The 16,526-nt window shown below is 35.7% G+C and overlaps 1 protein-coding gene across 1 annotated transcript in view; it reads right to left on the bottom strand.

Annotated features, from left to right (window-relative positions):
- Positions 1-4,259: 4,259 nt before the first annotated feature.
- Positions 4,260-16,526, bottom strand: part of ppp2r5a (protein phosphatase 2, regulatory subunit B', alpha isoform) — a 35,557-nt gene continuing 23,290 nt past the window's right edge. Inside the window, exons 5-13 of the mRNA XM_055054294.1 lie at positions 11,330-11,460; positions 9,935-9,994; positions 9,589-9,697; positions 9,445-9,498; positions 9,260-9,310; positions 9,043-9,162; positions 7,521-7,648; positions 6,726-6,827; positions 4,260-6,191 (exon numbers count right to left, since the gene is read on the bottom strand). Coding sequence (XP_054910269.1) covers positions 5,936-6,191; positions 6,726-6,827; positions 7,521-7,648; positions 9,043-9,162; positions 9,260-9,310; positions 9,445-9,498; positions 9,589-9,697; positions 9,935-9,994; positions 11,330-11,460 — 1,011 coding nt within the window. The 3' untranslated portion in view covers positions 4,260-5,935. The remainder of the gene's footprint in view (positions 6,192-6,725; positions 6,828-7,520; positions 7,649-9,042; positions 9,163-9,259; positions 9,311-9,444; positions 9,499-9,588; positions 9,698-9,934; positions 9,995-11,329; positions 11,461-16,526) is intronic.

Here is a 16,526-nt window from a genome sequence, read left to right as displayed (position 1 = left end):
TATCAAATTTAGTGGTAAATGTCAGTTTCAATTTTGTCCTTGCGTGTAGATAAAAGTCTAATTTTTCGTTTTGTTATTTTGATTCACTTTAAGGTTTCAAGTTCAATCTAATCTTCCAGTGACCTTTGCTTCGGTTTCTGCTTTTGTGTATAAGCTGAAACCAGAACCCTGTTTATGCAGCAAGCTTGCTCTTTGCAGTTGTTTGCAATTTTGTTCTTTATTCTAAAGATCGGAGTCGCAAAGACATCCAGACGGCACCACACAAAACCAGCCTACTAACCCTAGAATAACCCCACCGGGGCGATGGAGTTGTTGAAGCCAAGGCGGACGAGCCCTCCAAATGAGCGAAGGACAGAGCCAAGAGCTGAGGAAACCCGAAAGATTGGTTCTGAGAAAACAGTGCCTGACCCAAATGTGTGAAACTCTTGATGGTGATTTAACTCTAAAATATCTGTGAAAGCATTCAGTGTATTTCATAGAGACAGAGAGAGCGACATCTGAATAAATGAAAGCAATTAAATATATTATTGTGATCTACAATTAGATAATCATTGATCATTTTAACTGATGCTTTTTTACATCAGTCTATTAGGATTTCAACTATATATTTATCTAATAATGATAACTGTTATAGAGAGACTGTTCTAAAATGTGTCAAAGAGTTGAACATGTTATAGTGTGTCTGAAACATGCAGTGCCTTGCAAAAGAGTGAATATATTTCACCTTGTCACAGACAACCCATAAATTATGCATAGCAGCCAATGTAAGAAAACAAAATCGTTCTATAAGGAAACCCAGCCGGATGCTTACAGACACTAACTTGACAGCAATTCCTCATACTGAGCAAAGAAAAGGAGAACTCTCTTTTAACAATAAGAAACTTGAAGCAGAAACTGTCTCATGTTATGCTTATAGGGGGAACAGTTTTGACAAATAGGTAAGAAAAAACAAACATATTTTAACTCAAGAATCTTAAAGCATCCTTGGGTTGCAAGTTTGTGTAACATGGTTTTAAGAAATACAACATTTAGAGGTTTACCAACTTTTTAAGTTCACTTTGAGGCAAAACCAAGATATTTTTCTTGAATTATAATATTTTTTAACTTTTCACAAATTAAAAGTGTGCTCAAACATTGAAAATATTTACAAATTATTTGAATAATAAAACCAAGTTTTATTGTTAACTCTGGCTCGGAGGCCTTCAAACAAACAAACACAACCTTTTGGCCTTTTGTTGTTGGCTCCGCTCCTGCAGGATTTGTTTTCTTTTTATTTGGAGGAGTTAATGGTTTCTAGGTGCTCATGAAAAGCTCAGCATGAAGCCAATTCACACAAGGCCTGTATTGTCATGACTGGCTTGATTGCAGCAGTTACTGCTAACAAATTACCAAAACTTCCACCCGGCACAGTCTAACTTAACTGGTGACTTTTAATATCTTGAGAGGAACTTACCAGCAGATTTGCTCTCTCGTTTATTTCTCAAATATTTTCTTCACAATGCAGATTTGCACAGCAACACATTTTTTCAAAGGCATAAACGAAAACACTTTCAAGTTTCAACATAGACATTAACGGCCACCCAGCCAGAGGTTGGTAGGCTGCCTAAAAGTATGTTAAAGTTTTTCTCAAGTAGAAGTAAAAAGTCGTTTTCCAAGAAATGACTCAAGCAAAGGCAAAAAAGTATTTGGTAAAAAGGTTGTTGAAGTAAAGAGTAACTGAACAAAATATCAATCATTTAATATTTGAAAATTACAATATCAGACAAAATATATAATAGTTGTGATACTTCCTTAAAAAAAATTACTCACATAAATGTAAAAAGAACAGAATAGTAAAAATACTCCTAAAAATATGTTTTCCAAAGATTTACTCAAGTAAAGTTACTAAGTAAATGTAACTATTTTCTGTCTACCTCTGCACCAAGGCAGCATTTCACAGTAACCGTCTATATGCATGGTAGCACAAAAACAATACATCATAGCAAAAGAGTACATGAAAATACAATGTATTGAGATAAAATATACAGATTTTTAGAGTGCACTCAACTGAAAAGTCATTCTCTGTCCCACTTGCAGCATTGAGGTTTAAACTTGACTGTTTTTTCTTTTTTTTTTTACGTTCCTTCAGCTGAAACTCCTAACAAAGCATTGTGAAATGCAATTAGGCTTACGCTGGACTCAGTGCGGAAAACATTGCCATGCTTTGTTGCCGTCTCCCATCAATGCAGTCCATTGTGCCGTGGTTACATCACCGGCAACTCATTCTTCCAAACCCGATTAAACTTCTCGGTGCTCATCTTCCGACGGAAACATTCAAACACAGCCTGCGCTGTTCAAACAGGAATTTAGAAAGGGAAGCGTTGGTCCAATGAAACTGGGATTTTTTTTTTGTCTCTTTCAATCACGTTCAGCTTCTTGACTCAATTGCATTGTTTTGTTTACTATCGGCGAGTTTGCATGTGACTTCCTCACTTGTAGGAGTTTTGGAGGTGTTAGTTCTGGGAAAGACTCTTGAGGTGAAATGAAGCCACTGGCCAGTCGAGGAGAATAGTCTGTGCAACACCTTGTGTTATTGCACACAACTCAAAGAATATTCATTCATCCACGGTTAAGATGTGAAAACCTCTAAAACACATCTTTCATTATGTTGGAACATTTTTAAGAATCTATCCTTTGATTTGAGCTTTTTTTTTTTAAAGAGGAACATACATGCAGTCAAAATTTAAGTTAAGTACAAATTTCTGGTTTCACATAAAAAAGAGACCAAGATTAATAATGTCTGAACTTTTTCTGCTCCACAAACACCGAGAACAATTCAACATAAAAACGGGTAAATGTAAAAACAATCAAAAATCTGCAAAAAGTGCAGATGCTAAAGTTTTCACATCCTTAAAGTGACACTTTGTTGGAGCTTTTGGTTTTATTTCAGCTTTCATTTCTATTGGGTCCAGTCACTTGGGATCAACAAAGTGAAATAAAAATCAGCTGTCGAATTGAATCTTCCTGGCATTTGCTTGCTGAAGAACAAAACTTGTATTATTTCACACAACGTGAAGAATATTCATTCTCACCCATGGTTAAGATGTGAAAACCAGGATAAAAAAAAAAAACAGCATAACAAGCCCAGACTGATGCAGAACTTCTGCAAATTAGAGGAAAACCTGACAAAAACGACTGAATCATCACTTATGAGGCATACTGCAGGGTTGCTAGCAAACAACTCAATCATCTCAATGTGCAGTCGAAATGTCTATATTTAGAAAACCTGTTACTGAGGATGACTCTTTATATTCATGTGATAAACTTGGCATGACTATTTTAAATCTTATATCCTTAGCAGCAAGAAATTGGGATGATTTACAGCTGCCTGAGCAGCAAAGTCTGCTTCAGCTCTTTGTTTTGTGACTAAATCTTTTGAAATGTTTTCATATGCCCAATTTAAGTCAAAGTTTAATGCATAAAAAAAAAAAAAAAAACTCTTGAGAAAATTTTTCCTTTTGGGATAAAGAACAGTCAATGTTTCAAGTCCAGTCGTAATTTAAGGAAAAACTGAATATTTCAGTTTTAAACTTCTCATTTTTTATTACAACCACACTGTGGGATGTACCACTGCCCCTGCCTTAGAAACAGACCCACAGCATGATGCTGCCTCCACCATGGTTGGCATGAGATACTTTTAGGTTTCAAAGTCTCATTTTGACACCTAGAAATGACTACGCTTTGACTTAGAGAAAATAGTTTGGATTAATTAACTTGTGGAGGTGACAACCACAAAAACAGAGTAGATTTTTGAAATATAAATCCATAAAACCACACATTATAAATACCTTAAATGTCCAGAACTTTCTTTTAAAGTGGTCTTAATAGTTCTTTATGTTTTATGACATCGCCTGCTTTTTCCTGATTTTTAGTCCTTTGTACCCAACTTTGACGGCATGCTGCTATGCATGCTTTGAAAAAAAAAATACAAAAAAATACAAATGAACAGTCACAAGAATTATGAAAGCAATTCAGAAAAGACAAGACAGAGGAAGAATCTTTGCTGGTAAGTTTTAAAAAATCCTTATTTAAAGTTATCTTTATGTCACATTACCACCAAAAACATGAACAAAATTCACTGGAATTTATTTATTTAGTTTGAGTATGAATCCTTTTTCAAGGAATTATTTAAAATAAGTAGAAACTTTGCACCCCCTGCTGATCTTTACAGAAAACTGCAATTTTTCACCGGAAAAAAACAAAACCCATTATGCTTTGAATAGAAAGATAAAGTAGACTTTATTTGATGGTGAAACCTAAACAGTGTCTGCGATTACAAAACAGATTCCCTGTTTTAAAGTTCACAGAGGCTGGAATGCTGTACTGACAGAAAGGCATCAGAGAAGACCGACAGATTAACTGAACAGAGCAGAAACAAGGACAGACATCGGGTTGAAAGGGAACACCATTCAGCGCTGGTTCTCAAAGTCTTTCCTATAAACTGTGGAGATCAGGGGTCGCGCTTTTCACATCATGTTTGAGCTCCCAAGATCAGACGCATCAGGTAAAAAGTCACTGGTGGTCTGGACTTCTCATCTTTCATGGGTTTTCTGGTGCAATTTTCTTGGTAAGAGAGTCACAGTACGTCTAGTTCAGCACCAGGAAGGAGCTGAGACGATTTTAACTGTTGCTCAACCACAGCAACGTCGAAGCCGAGTGGCATTTCCCTGTAAGTAGCCTCCAAACTCAATAAATACAATCCAAAAAATACACAGAAGCTTATTATGCATCCCGTTCCTGGATGACCCAAAAATATTCATCTTTGTCAATGGTCAGGCTTTTTTTTGTTGGTCTTTTTAGATTAACGGTTTTAAAGGAATAATTTGTTATTGTGGTAAATGTTTACCATCTGTATTGCGTTATTTAATACTTTTAACTTTATGTAATGCATCTTCTCAATAAAGCATGTAGGTGTTAATTAGTGTGCTATTCAAGTTTAATTTGGTAGATTTTTTATTCTCAGGACAGAGCCATCATTTACAGGCGCAGAGTTGAAATGCTGAGCTACTCCTTTAAATGAAAATAACAAAAATTATTATTTTTTGAATATCGAAAGCCCTTTTCTCAATACTTTAGTGTGACTACTTTTATAAACAGTGACAAATGTATTAGCTTCATGTTTTCACCAAGATGAAAAAGTATTTACCAACACCTGAAACCACAAAAATAGGCTAAAAAAATATTACATTTACCTTAAGTATTAATCACTTTTAAATTTGTAGTCTAAAGCAGAGCGATTTCAGGAATTACATCTGTTTATCATAAATCATTTATGGCCATGATTCTTCATCTCCTCACACCAATTTTAAAATGCTTTTTTTTTTTTTCTTTTTTCTTGCATATAAACAGGTCTCTGTATAAATATATATACGGGTGTTTGAATTCATCTGGGTCTGGTCCCATGTGCGAAGAACAAAGAAAAATGCTCCAAACATTCGAGTTCCTTTCTCATTTCAGGTTTGCACCTACAGGTGTGGGCAGCGACGAGGAAAAACACATTAAAAATAGACATCTTTAAATAGCTGTTCGGCTTGTTTTCTTCTAAGTGCAGCACGGTTGGAAACGGCAAATTCAAGTCATCGTTTCCTTTCCTTCCCATGCATCATACACCAAGCACGAGAAAAAAAAAAAATCATTACCGATTAGGAAACTAGACGTGGAAGGATACAGCTCTGATCAGACATATAAACAACATACGGCAGCCACACTGTAACATCCAAAAAAATAGTCTCAAGAGGAAATATATATATTTATATATACAAAGAACTGCTGGTGTTCTTTGTAGATCTAAGATTTATTATACTGCTGAGGTGTAATTTGTGTTACATCCTTGTTAATCTTCCTCCAACGGTCCTGAAAGTTGAAGCGCTTCAGAATAAAAAGCCGCCATCCGCTGTCATTTGGCACATGGGACGCTCTCGCAGGCTATGTCGGTAGCGTCTTGATGGAGGTCTTCCATGATGACGGCAGTAGCTTCAACATCGCCGCTGCTCTCCTGGGGTTCATTGTTGTTGTTGTTGTTGTTGCTGTTACTGTTGTTAAGGGCTGCTGATGACCCATGGCTGTTGTTCTGGACCTCGGAGGCGCGGCTGATCTGCAGCTCCTCCAGCTTCTTCCACAGCTTGTCCCGTTCCTGCTCCTTCATCATCTCTCTGGAAAAACAAACGAATGTATATTCAGACAACAAACTCAATACAAAATGCTGAAATATTGATGCTCATTTGTTTCTTTTTTTAATTTGCCTCTGAAATGGGTTCATTTAATTAAGCTTGTAATTTTTGCACAAACTATTAAAAACATAAATTCTGAGGAGAAAGTTTGGACCAGCTAATCGTTAACTGCATCCTTGTCTGAATTAAATATAGTAAAGGTATTTTCCCACTCCTCACTTTCAGCCAGGCCAAATGACAGCTTTCATATTTGTCGATAGTTTTTTTTCTTAGATAGTATTGATTTTTCATCTGCGGGTATCGAAAGAGTAAATCCTACTTTGAGCTCATGTCAAATCCACATGAATTAAATGTCAGCTATCACACATGACATTTTTTACCCATTTAAAAATGACACACAATGAAAAATTCAGTTACAAATAATTAAATAATAAAATGAAACGTTTCTCCGCCTCATAAAAATTATGAAAACCGTTACTAATATTTGATATAAGGGATAAATGGAGGTTTACTTACCGCTGCTTTTGTGCTTTATAGGAAGCCGTCAGCTCGTCAAACAGAGGGCAGTTCATCTCCATCAGTGTCTTCAGGACGTTGTAGATCAAAGCCACGATGGTCCTGAAACAAACAAACAAACAAAAACAACAACCAATGCTTCAGGAAAACGGTTAACAAACTTCACACGATGGTGGATTTTACAACTGCAACTTTTTATCTTCTTGCATATTTTTATTTAAAGCAAAGTAAACATTGCAAATTTTTGAACTGGATTTAACTTTTAAAATAGACTTTATTATTATGTCAACCTTTGCTGCCTATATTCACTCAAGCAGTTTTTAGGTTAATCTAGTTAATATGAATGATGAAAAAAATTAAACTAAAACAATTAAATTGATACAATTGAATCTTAAAATTATTTTTTTAGTCTTGGAATACCTACGCCACAAAAGCAATTGACTAAAGAGACAATATTTTCTTAAGAACATAATATAAATAAGTGTATGTATACAAATCAAAACATGCCTCTATTATTTTCTGAAAGGCAGAAAGTGTATGAAGAAAACAGAAACTTGTGCTAAATTATCTGTGACGAACACAATGGTGCCATCTGTCTGTGTGAACTGTGTGCATATAAACAGATTTAAAAAAAACAATGTTTATGTGCATGAAAGCTCATCTTCACGGTTGCTCAAAATTAAGTTTAAATAAAAATGTCCTTTTTCTTTTCTTTTATTTACATAAGGTAGTTATTTAATCAGTCCCTGCCCTTCTTAAGTTTATTTTTACACCTCCTACAGCAACAGTACATACTGGTTCCAGTGCTCTTTAGAGATTTTGTACAAGCTGCTGAACATGATGGGAAGGATCTTATCGATGTTCTCCTCGATGAGGCTGAGGATGTACTCGTTGTTCCAGAAGTACAGCGCCCGCTCTGCTACCTGTCAGGACACACAGAGGGAGCTTCAGGAAAAACAAAACTGCCATTTTTTTTTAATCTAAAATGAGTTTCAAATATCAACAAATCAAAGCTCACATTAAAAACTGCTCAAACAAAGTTTTTGAGTCCATTAGTCTCGTCTCTATCAAAGGTCTGAGTTTAATTAGAAAACAGAAACATTTTTATGCCTAATGAACATTTGACACCTAATGAAGCATCTCATGCTGAAAGCCTGTTTTTTGTCAGGAAAGGTCAAACAATAAGAGGTTGGACCTCTGAGAAGCTAAAATCATCCACAAACCTTTTATTTACAACAATTAGTAATAATGGCACCCACAGCTCCACCTTCTTAAAGTAAGCTTAACCTGCTTATGTAAAACAGGTCAATATTCCCAAACATTTTCCTAAAAACTAACATTTTAAAAAGTTTAATAAATACACATTTATGCAGTAAATGTGTCATACTGCATAAATATGCATTTATGCAGAAAATACTGCATAAATACATTGACATGTGACATTTACAACAAATGTCGTGACCTAAAAAAAGTAATAAAAAGAAATAGTAAAACATTGTCACATGTTGTCCAGTAACCCGGTTACTGACCGCAGCTTTAAGAGTTTTATCACATAAACCTTTGCTACGCTCCTCACTGACATTTACGGTCTTATTTACTTGAGGGTAATTTCTCTACTTTGTGCTCAGTAATTAAAAGTTTCTGTTTTTCTGCTCATCCTTACAGGTAAAAAGTTCTTCTTCAAAAACAGGTGAGACTACATCTGGAAATAAACACAAGGCTGTTTGGCACTGATTGTGACAGGTTTTCTGGATCCATACCATTTATAAAAAAACAAGCATCTTTAAAACAAAGAAAATACATTTAATAAGCAAATTATCTCTTGTTTCTGGCTGTGTTTGCCTATGGTTTAGCCAGTGTTGCAAAAAAAAAGACTTAAGCAACTAATATGTAGAAATGAAAATATTTACTTCAAGTCTAAAAGGTCTGGAAATAAACTTTTTTTTTTTGCCCACTCTTATTTAGAACTGAAATAAATCAAACTTCAAGCAATCAGAAAAAAGGAACTATAATAAACTGATGCAAATCTGCAAAGAATTACATCTCTTCAGTTAATTTGGTGATATGCTCAAAGGTCTGAGGAAAGTATAATTGGCTGAAGATATGAACAAGCATTGCTGATAACTTACAATCCCATCTGACTAAAAACAAGTTGATTTGAATGAACAGTAAACTCGATATTAACAAAAAGTTTCAGTGTTTAGTCTTTCTGTGCTAAATGGCATGTTCTTTTGTTATGTTATGATGTTTTACTGTTAACTAAAAAATGTTAGGGCATACAAAGATCCTTCCTTACATCTGTATATTTTGAGCTTACCTGAAAATGTGGGTTGGACACACATTTAGCAATCTGCTTGAATAATGGCTCTTGGATCTTTTTAAACTGCGACGGTTCAATGACATCCAGGATCTCCTCTATTTCGCCCAGGAACATCACCTGAGTGGGAAGGTGAAAATTACACACACACACACAAAAAAACACTAGCACCACATAAGACAGAAATAGCTGAAAACTGCATAGAGACAAAAAATACCTCTTTTTGGCTGCAGGTTTTCGGCCAGAACTTCAACAGGCCACGGATCACCTTTAAAGACATCAGAAATTCTGTTTTATGCTCATTCGTGTGGGTGGCTTCTAGTAACCACTATAAAATAATTTGCTGCAGCAGACTAATCTAGTGCAGGAAGCTTTGAGTGGGAGGAAGGATAAAAACAGTACCGGCTCAGTAAGCGTGGGATCTTTCTCCAGGAACTGAACCACACAGTAAGCCAGCTGAAGCACAGAGAGAGAAGAAAAAAAAGCACTTTCATTTCCAAGCCACAAGAAGGTGCTGCAACACAGAGATCAAAATTTCTTTTCTACCTGTGCATGGAAAAGGGACAATCCTTTAGCTGTGTGCAAGGGGATGAGCACCTTCATCAGGAACTGCTTGTGCTCTGCTTTCAGAGGCAACGCGAAACCATTGATGATACTGTAAACAAAACACACACCTCGCTAGATTACAGAAAACACAGAGAAATCCCATCAGCAGAACGGCTGTTTTCCAAACAGCATGCTCTGAAATACTGATCTCATTCTGCTCATTCCTACAAACCAGATCAGGACACAATCAAATGTACCACGATGTACAGACAGTTTAAATCAGCATAATCAGTTTTATTTTTGACAAAGAAAAACCCAAAAACCTTTCATTTTAATCTTCCCTTACCTTCCGAGGATCTCCAGAAGTTCAGCCACACCATTAAAGTGTTCAGTTTCATAAATGAACCTTGAAAAAAAAAGCAAAGATATAACATTATTAAAACATGAAACTTTAAAATTGGAGCAGATTAATCAGATTACTTGAATCTGAGTGAATTTAACAGTACTGTTGAAGTGACTAACATACAGAATAAATAAGTGAAAACTTTATGAACTCCGGGCTTTCTGAAAGCAATATATAGTTTATGAAACAAACACGAACGTATGCTTAAGAAAAACAAATATTTGAGCCTTTAAGGCAGCAAAAAGAGAGGTGTTCTTTAAGTTAAAAGAAACCAAACTTAACTTCCCTCCAAAAACAAAACCAAGAGAAAAAATACAACGGAAACAAAGAATCTATAGATTTAATTACACATGAGCAGGTTCAGGAACAAAAAAAACATGGGTAAAAAAGACTGCAACTCCAGCAAGGGCCTCTATTTTGACTTATTTTCTGAACAAACTCTATAGTGGGAGCATCATCATACCAGCTAGTTTTATTTCAAAGGAAAATAAGAGATGCATCCTACTGTAGGACAACTTGCAAAAATGCTGTTTTATGACTATAACTTATCTTTGATAATTTATTAATATAACAAAAACTGTGCACAAAGATCCAATTTAAAACACTTTTTTGATCAAATACCTTTAAATAATTCTTACGTTAGATTGAAAATGAAATAATGGGAATGAAATATCACCTGTAATAAATAACAGAATTGAAAACTACTTTAAAAAATTATAGAAATATCAGTCTCTTTGGAAGGGCCAGCTCAAAACTTTTGCACAGTAAAATCCATATGAAAAATCAAATCCAAATTAGGTGTCACCACAGAAAGCATTATGATAAAGCATTTCCATCTGAATGCTATGTACAGAGCATGACAACTGTGGCCCTATTTTTATCCTCCGGGGCAGATGGCCAACGTCGGGGCCACCCGTTTTGCCATCTCGCCTGTTGGAGACAACATCAAGCGTTCCCTACCTCAATCATCCAAAGCTCATTGTCACACAGCAACAGCAGCAATAAAGCTGCAGAGGACTGCTGGTAAGAATAAGTGATGCTTCTCACTCACAGTTTCAAGTCTCCTTAGTAATGAGGAGGGAATCTGAGCTGTTAAATGAAAATTAATGATTTATGCCCATTGCTGCAAACTACACCTGGATTAAGACACAAATGGCTTTCTGGGTAAAGTCAGAGATTTAGCAGACATTTTAACCAACTTCTCCCTTCTGTATTTATCCTTTGATAATTGATGCAACTTTCATTTTCTGGGATGTATTCCACACAAATTAACCTATCCATATTTATATACAGCATTTATCAGTGAAAGACATGCTTCCCTGCTAAGTTTTAACTCACTTCAGAAAGATGTTGTTGATCTGCTTCCTGATGAAGGCTCTCAAGCCCAGAAATTTTCCATAAATCCGATGGAGAATAGTCTTCAGGAAATCCCGCTCCCTCGGGTCCTCGCTGTCAAACAGCTCCAGCAGCTGGAGAAAGAAGAATAATCATATCAAAAACTTATCGACTCACTAGCAAACATCAGGAAAAATGGTAATCTATTTGAGCTTTAAGAAAATTCTTCATTTTGTTTTCGAAGCCAACAGAAATATCCTTGATCATCTGGTGAGCTAAAAACAGACATTTTATGCAATGGTCATTGCTGTCCTTTATGACTCACATACACTCCCTTTACTACATCCCAATACACGTGTAGCTCATATAATAACTCCTCTTAGACCACGTCATGTTGCTTAAGTCCTAAATATCCTAAAAATGTCTAACTGTGGTGCAGCTAAGTGGAGATTGTTTCCAGAAAAAGTATGAATAATCAAGCTTTGTTTTACCAGAAACTTGCACTTTACTTCCCATGCACACATTACATGTGCCTGAGCGCTCAATAATGTAAACAGCCTTCAAGCCCCCAGAATTAAGCAGCTATTTACAGACGTGATGAGTCATCATTACAATTCAGTTTGAGGAAAGCAAAGCCAAAGCCATCGAAATAATTACATAGTTTTTGTGAGTTTTGTGCACATCTTCTGCTCACATTTTACAACCACCTTGGTGAGAGGGCAGACAGCTTGTTTCTATCCCAGTTTACTGCCAAGGAAAAGACTTCATCATGTTTGTGCATGCTTTTTTTTTTTTCTTGCCGATTTAAATGCATTCAGCTGTTCTGCGTCATTCAATGGTGCAAGCAATTTTACTGTTGCAACCGAGTATTGCAACTTCAGATTTGCACAAGGATGCAACTGTTTTCATGTTATGACTTCTTGCTCCACAGGAAATTTTAGGCATCATTTTATCACCTTGCATAAAATCATTTAAAACCTGGTGAAGTTTGCTGACGATGTTGGACGAGTTTTTAGAAACGATGCATTCAGAACTGAAGCTAAAAGAACAAACAGAAACTTCTTCATAATATATGTGCTGTCAAAATTTAACACCACTTTACGCATTGCTACATCATGATGCTGACAACATGTTTCATAGAGGACCTAGTGAGACCTTTGGTACTTTATTGATCCAGTACGTTTGGGGCGATTTGCATATGGTTGTCCAATCATCAAATCTCAGCTCCTCCAGTTTTACCACAAGCCTCTTCACTGCTTCTGAGGTTCATTTTCTGATTGCCTGTCAGATCAGGTGGAGAATGTGTCTTGGTAGGCTTAGTTACATAAAACACTTTCTCCTGCTTTGAACTTCTCCTTATACCTGACCTGACAAATATTTTGTCATACTTCATTTTTTCTCCATTTTCAGACCCAGAAATAAATGATATTAAATGTCAAACTTTTTCAAACCATATGATCTCTGATCTTCAAAGAATAGATTACACTGAAGTTGAACTACATAAAAGTAAAAAGTGTGTGATGTAATGCATTTCACATTATTGACAATCTTTCTAAAAATACAAAACTGCAAGCCTACAAGTTGCAAAACTTGTAGTTAAATGTGTGATTCTTGCAATACTCAACCTCGAGTCTGTTCAGAATAAATAATTAAAAACTATATATCTGAAAACATTTGGATCTTCATTGCATCCAGCAGCTCTAGTTATTTACTTGCAGAAGGCTTTCAAGAGTTACATAAGCACTCAATCAACACTGAAGTTGATCAATAATATTTAAATGGGATGTGCCATTGGCTCTGTGTTTATTATGAAATGAACACAGCCACAGTGTAATATAGGGGTGCTGGTTTCGCCTGAGGGGGAAACATCAATATTCAATCACAAAAGGTCACGCTAGGACGTTAGCTCTCAGCAAAGTCATTATCCAACAAATACAAAAAACTGCTTATGAAAAATATATGAGATCTAAGATGCTTTCATTACTGCACAATGTCAGTGTTAATTATGACTGTTAAATTGTCACTCAAATGACTTTCTAATATGAGAGCAGCTTTCTATTTCTGTCTAAAACCTCAGGCTCTCGCTGACACCGGGTGGACAAAGTCAAATTAAAGGCTGCACTCTTCATTTTCTCACCCTTTTTCATTCTTTCCAGTCAGATAAAAAAAACATTTAATTAAAAAAAAAATAATAATTTCTTAAAACAGAAAATATTTTAAACATCATTCTGGTACAACTTGACAAAGTGACTGAAGTTAAAGAGTAAGCTCATCCGACTTGTTTGCAAAGGCTCAACAGGGTGACATCAAATAAACCACGACTGTTGTGTCTTCCACTAAGTGGCTTTCCAGAATAGGATCCAGAGGAGGAAGAGAGGCAGGGTAGAAGAGAGATAAGATGGCAGAAAAGCTTATGTTACTGTACTGCTGAGCGAGTTATGAATAAAAGCTGTTGAGAGTTATTTGTCTACTGAGCTTCTACCTCGTCCTACCTACCAAACATAACGGCCTTGTTAACAGCCTGCTTTTAATTAGCTCTTTTTAACACCGGTCGTATAAGTTTTGAAATTTATTGTGTTTCAATAAACGGTCTAAAACAATATCCTTTTTTGGGATGCAAAAACAGAACATCCTAATCTGCAGCAGACTCCAAGAAGACAAGCCACTTGTTGAACAATTAGTGGAGGGTCAGCCAGATCGTTAAATGATTAAACATTGGAGCATCGTATGCTCATCATTTCAGAATGATGAAGTAGGATATTATGAGCTGGGAAATACTTAAATACGGCAAAAAGAGGATAGTTAATGCACTGAATTTAGGGAAAGTTATGTCCCTAGATATTGATCTGTGGTTATAAATAAATTCATTGGGACTGTGGATGCATGCAGGCAGAGTTCAATAAAAAACATGTCTGTTCATCATCTCACTACAGACGCCTGTTATCAAACTTTTATCAGTCCATATTCATTACATCACTCAACAAAAAGACAGAATGCACCGTTTTACAGAAACGAGGGTATTTTAATCATTAAAAGTGAGCTAGCCTCAATATAAATATCAACAAAAAAAGCTGCCTTTAAAACAGGGTTACTACGCACTTTTTATACAAACATTCCAGACTTTTCCAGACTAAGTTTTCCAGAGCTCGCAGTCATAAAGCTCACCATAAATTTACAGTAAATATTCCTGCAGCTGGCAGGCTCTAAATATGGAATATGTAAAACAAAAAAAAAACTGGAAGAAGGGATATGAGAAAGGAAGACAGGAATATGGGCAACTTTTAGACAATGCAATGGAGAACATCCAATTGTCTATTTTTATGGAATTACAAATATTTTTCTATTTTCTTATTTTCAATTTCCATTATTGTTCAACATTACCTTAAATGTGCTTTCTATGTAGTCTGGAAATTTTATTTGGCAGCAGAAAATTATGGATTACTTTTAAACACACACATATATAAATATCTTTAAGAAGTTGTATATCTGCAATATTGTATAGAACAGCCAAAGTGGTCATTTCTTTATGTTGGTCCATCCTTTGTCTCTACACCAGCTTCGACTATTGTGGAAATGCTTTTGGAGACCGTTTAAGGAAATTGCTATACATTTTTCCAGAAGTGCATTTGTGAGGTCAGACATTAATGTTGGGCAAGAAGGTCCAATTCTTAGTTTCCCCTCCAGTTAATGTCAAAGGTATTTTATGATGCTGAGGTCAGGACTCTATGTTGACCAATCATGTCCTTCCACACTAAACTCTCACTTGTGCGTTCATAGACTTTGCTTCGGGCACTAGAGTGTAGTCATGTTGGAACAGGAGTGGGCCATTCCTAAACTATTCAAACAAAGTTGAGCGAACAAAATTGTGCAACACACTTAAGTACCTTTCCACCGAGCTAAGGGGATGAGCCTAACTCCTGAAAAGCAGTCCCACAATAAAACCCTCTGCAACAAACTTTATACTTTAAAAGCAGTCAGGTAAATACTCTGGTTTTCCAGACAAAAAGGCATGATTTTCACTTTGAAGACCACCTCTCCACTACTCCAGAGTCTTCACCACTACATCCAATGTTTTGCATTGCACCTAGTGATGTATGCGTGGATAGTCTCTCGGCTGCATCTTGAACCTCTTCTATGAAAAATCTCCATGCACTTTTTCTGAGCTTATTTGAAAGCCAAATAAATTCTGGAGGTCTACATCTATTGACTCTGTAGATGTTTTGCAACCACATTTCAGATTTTACATGAGAAAAGCACTTAGCAGCAAAGTTGCTGTCACTCCCAATTGTTTGCTATTATCCCACCAAGAGTTGACTATATAATATTTAGCAAGGGAAATATGCCAACTAGATTTTTTTCACAGGTGGCATCAACTGAGCTCCTAAAAGTGCATCATTCTTTCATGGATGTATTGTACATGGCATAGATAAGCATTTTGGTGATGTTAATCATTCAAAACTTAAAAAGGTGCATAAAGGCAAACATATGAAATGATTTGCCCCTAAAGCACAATCCAATGGAGTTTAATGCATGTTCTGATCCAATACAAAGTTCTTCAGTTACTGATAAAATATTCTAACCACAATTACTTTGGTGAATACTATTCAAGTTAAACAAAAAAAAGAGTTCTAGTGAAGTTTGAGAATGTGCCTAAATTGTTCTATTGACATTTACCACAATCATTTGGAGCCCAAACTGAAATTTACTAATTGTACACCTGATTTGAAACAAAATGGGTTAAAGAGAAAAATTGACTATCACAAACCAAATGAAATTGTAATTTACGAAACAATTACTGTAGAAATCTGAAAAGCAGCAGATATGCTTTATAGTCCTTCATTGACTCAAACATGAGTCAAGAATAAATTTTTCTACATTTCTGAAACTGTAAATTAAGTTTCACAACAGGAGAAAGATCCCAAAATATATTGCTGCAAGTCCCTGGATTATCACATATCAGAAACTCTTCACTTCTTTAATATTCATGGAACAAATTTTACCCAATCTATAAAAATACTATCAAATAAAGAGAGATGTCATAAGCCCAAACTAACTGGGCACTAGAAGAATCTACTAATTTACATGATGAAATTTATGAACAATGAGAGGTTTTTGTCAGAGCTTAACTGGTAAAATGGTGAAGTAACAATACACTGTGCACTAGATGTGGGTTTTACTTTAAATGAATATAAGCATCTTG

Source organism: Poeciliopsis prolifica, unplaced genomic scaffold (genome assembly GCF_027474105.1).
Source record: "Poeciliopsis prolifica strain line A6 unplaced genomic scaffold, Auburn_PproV2 SCAFFOLD039, whole genome shotgun sequence".
Classification (NCBI taxonomy): Eukaryota; Metazoa; Chordata; class Actinopteri; order Cyprinodontiformes; family Poeciliidae; genus Poeciliopsis; species Poeciliopsis prolifica.
Note: the sequence above shows the minus strand (reverse complement) of the source record. Positions and strands in the feature narration are given on the sequence as shown.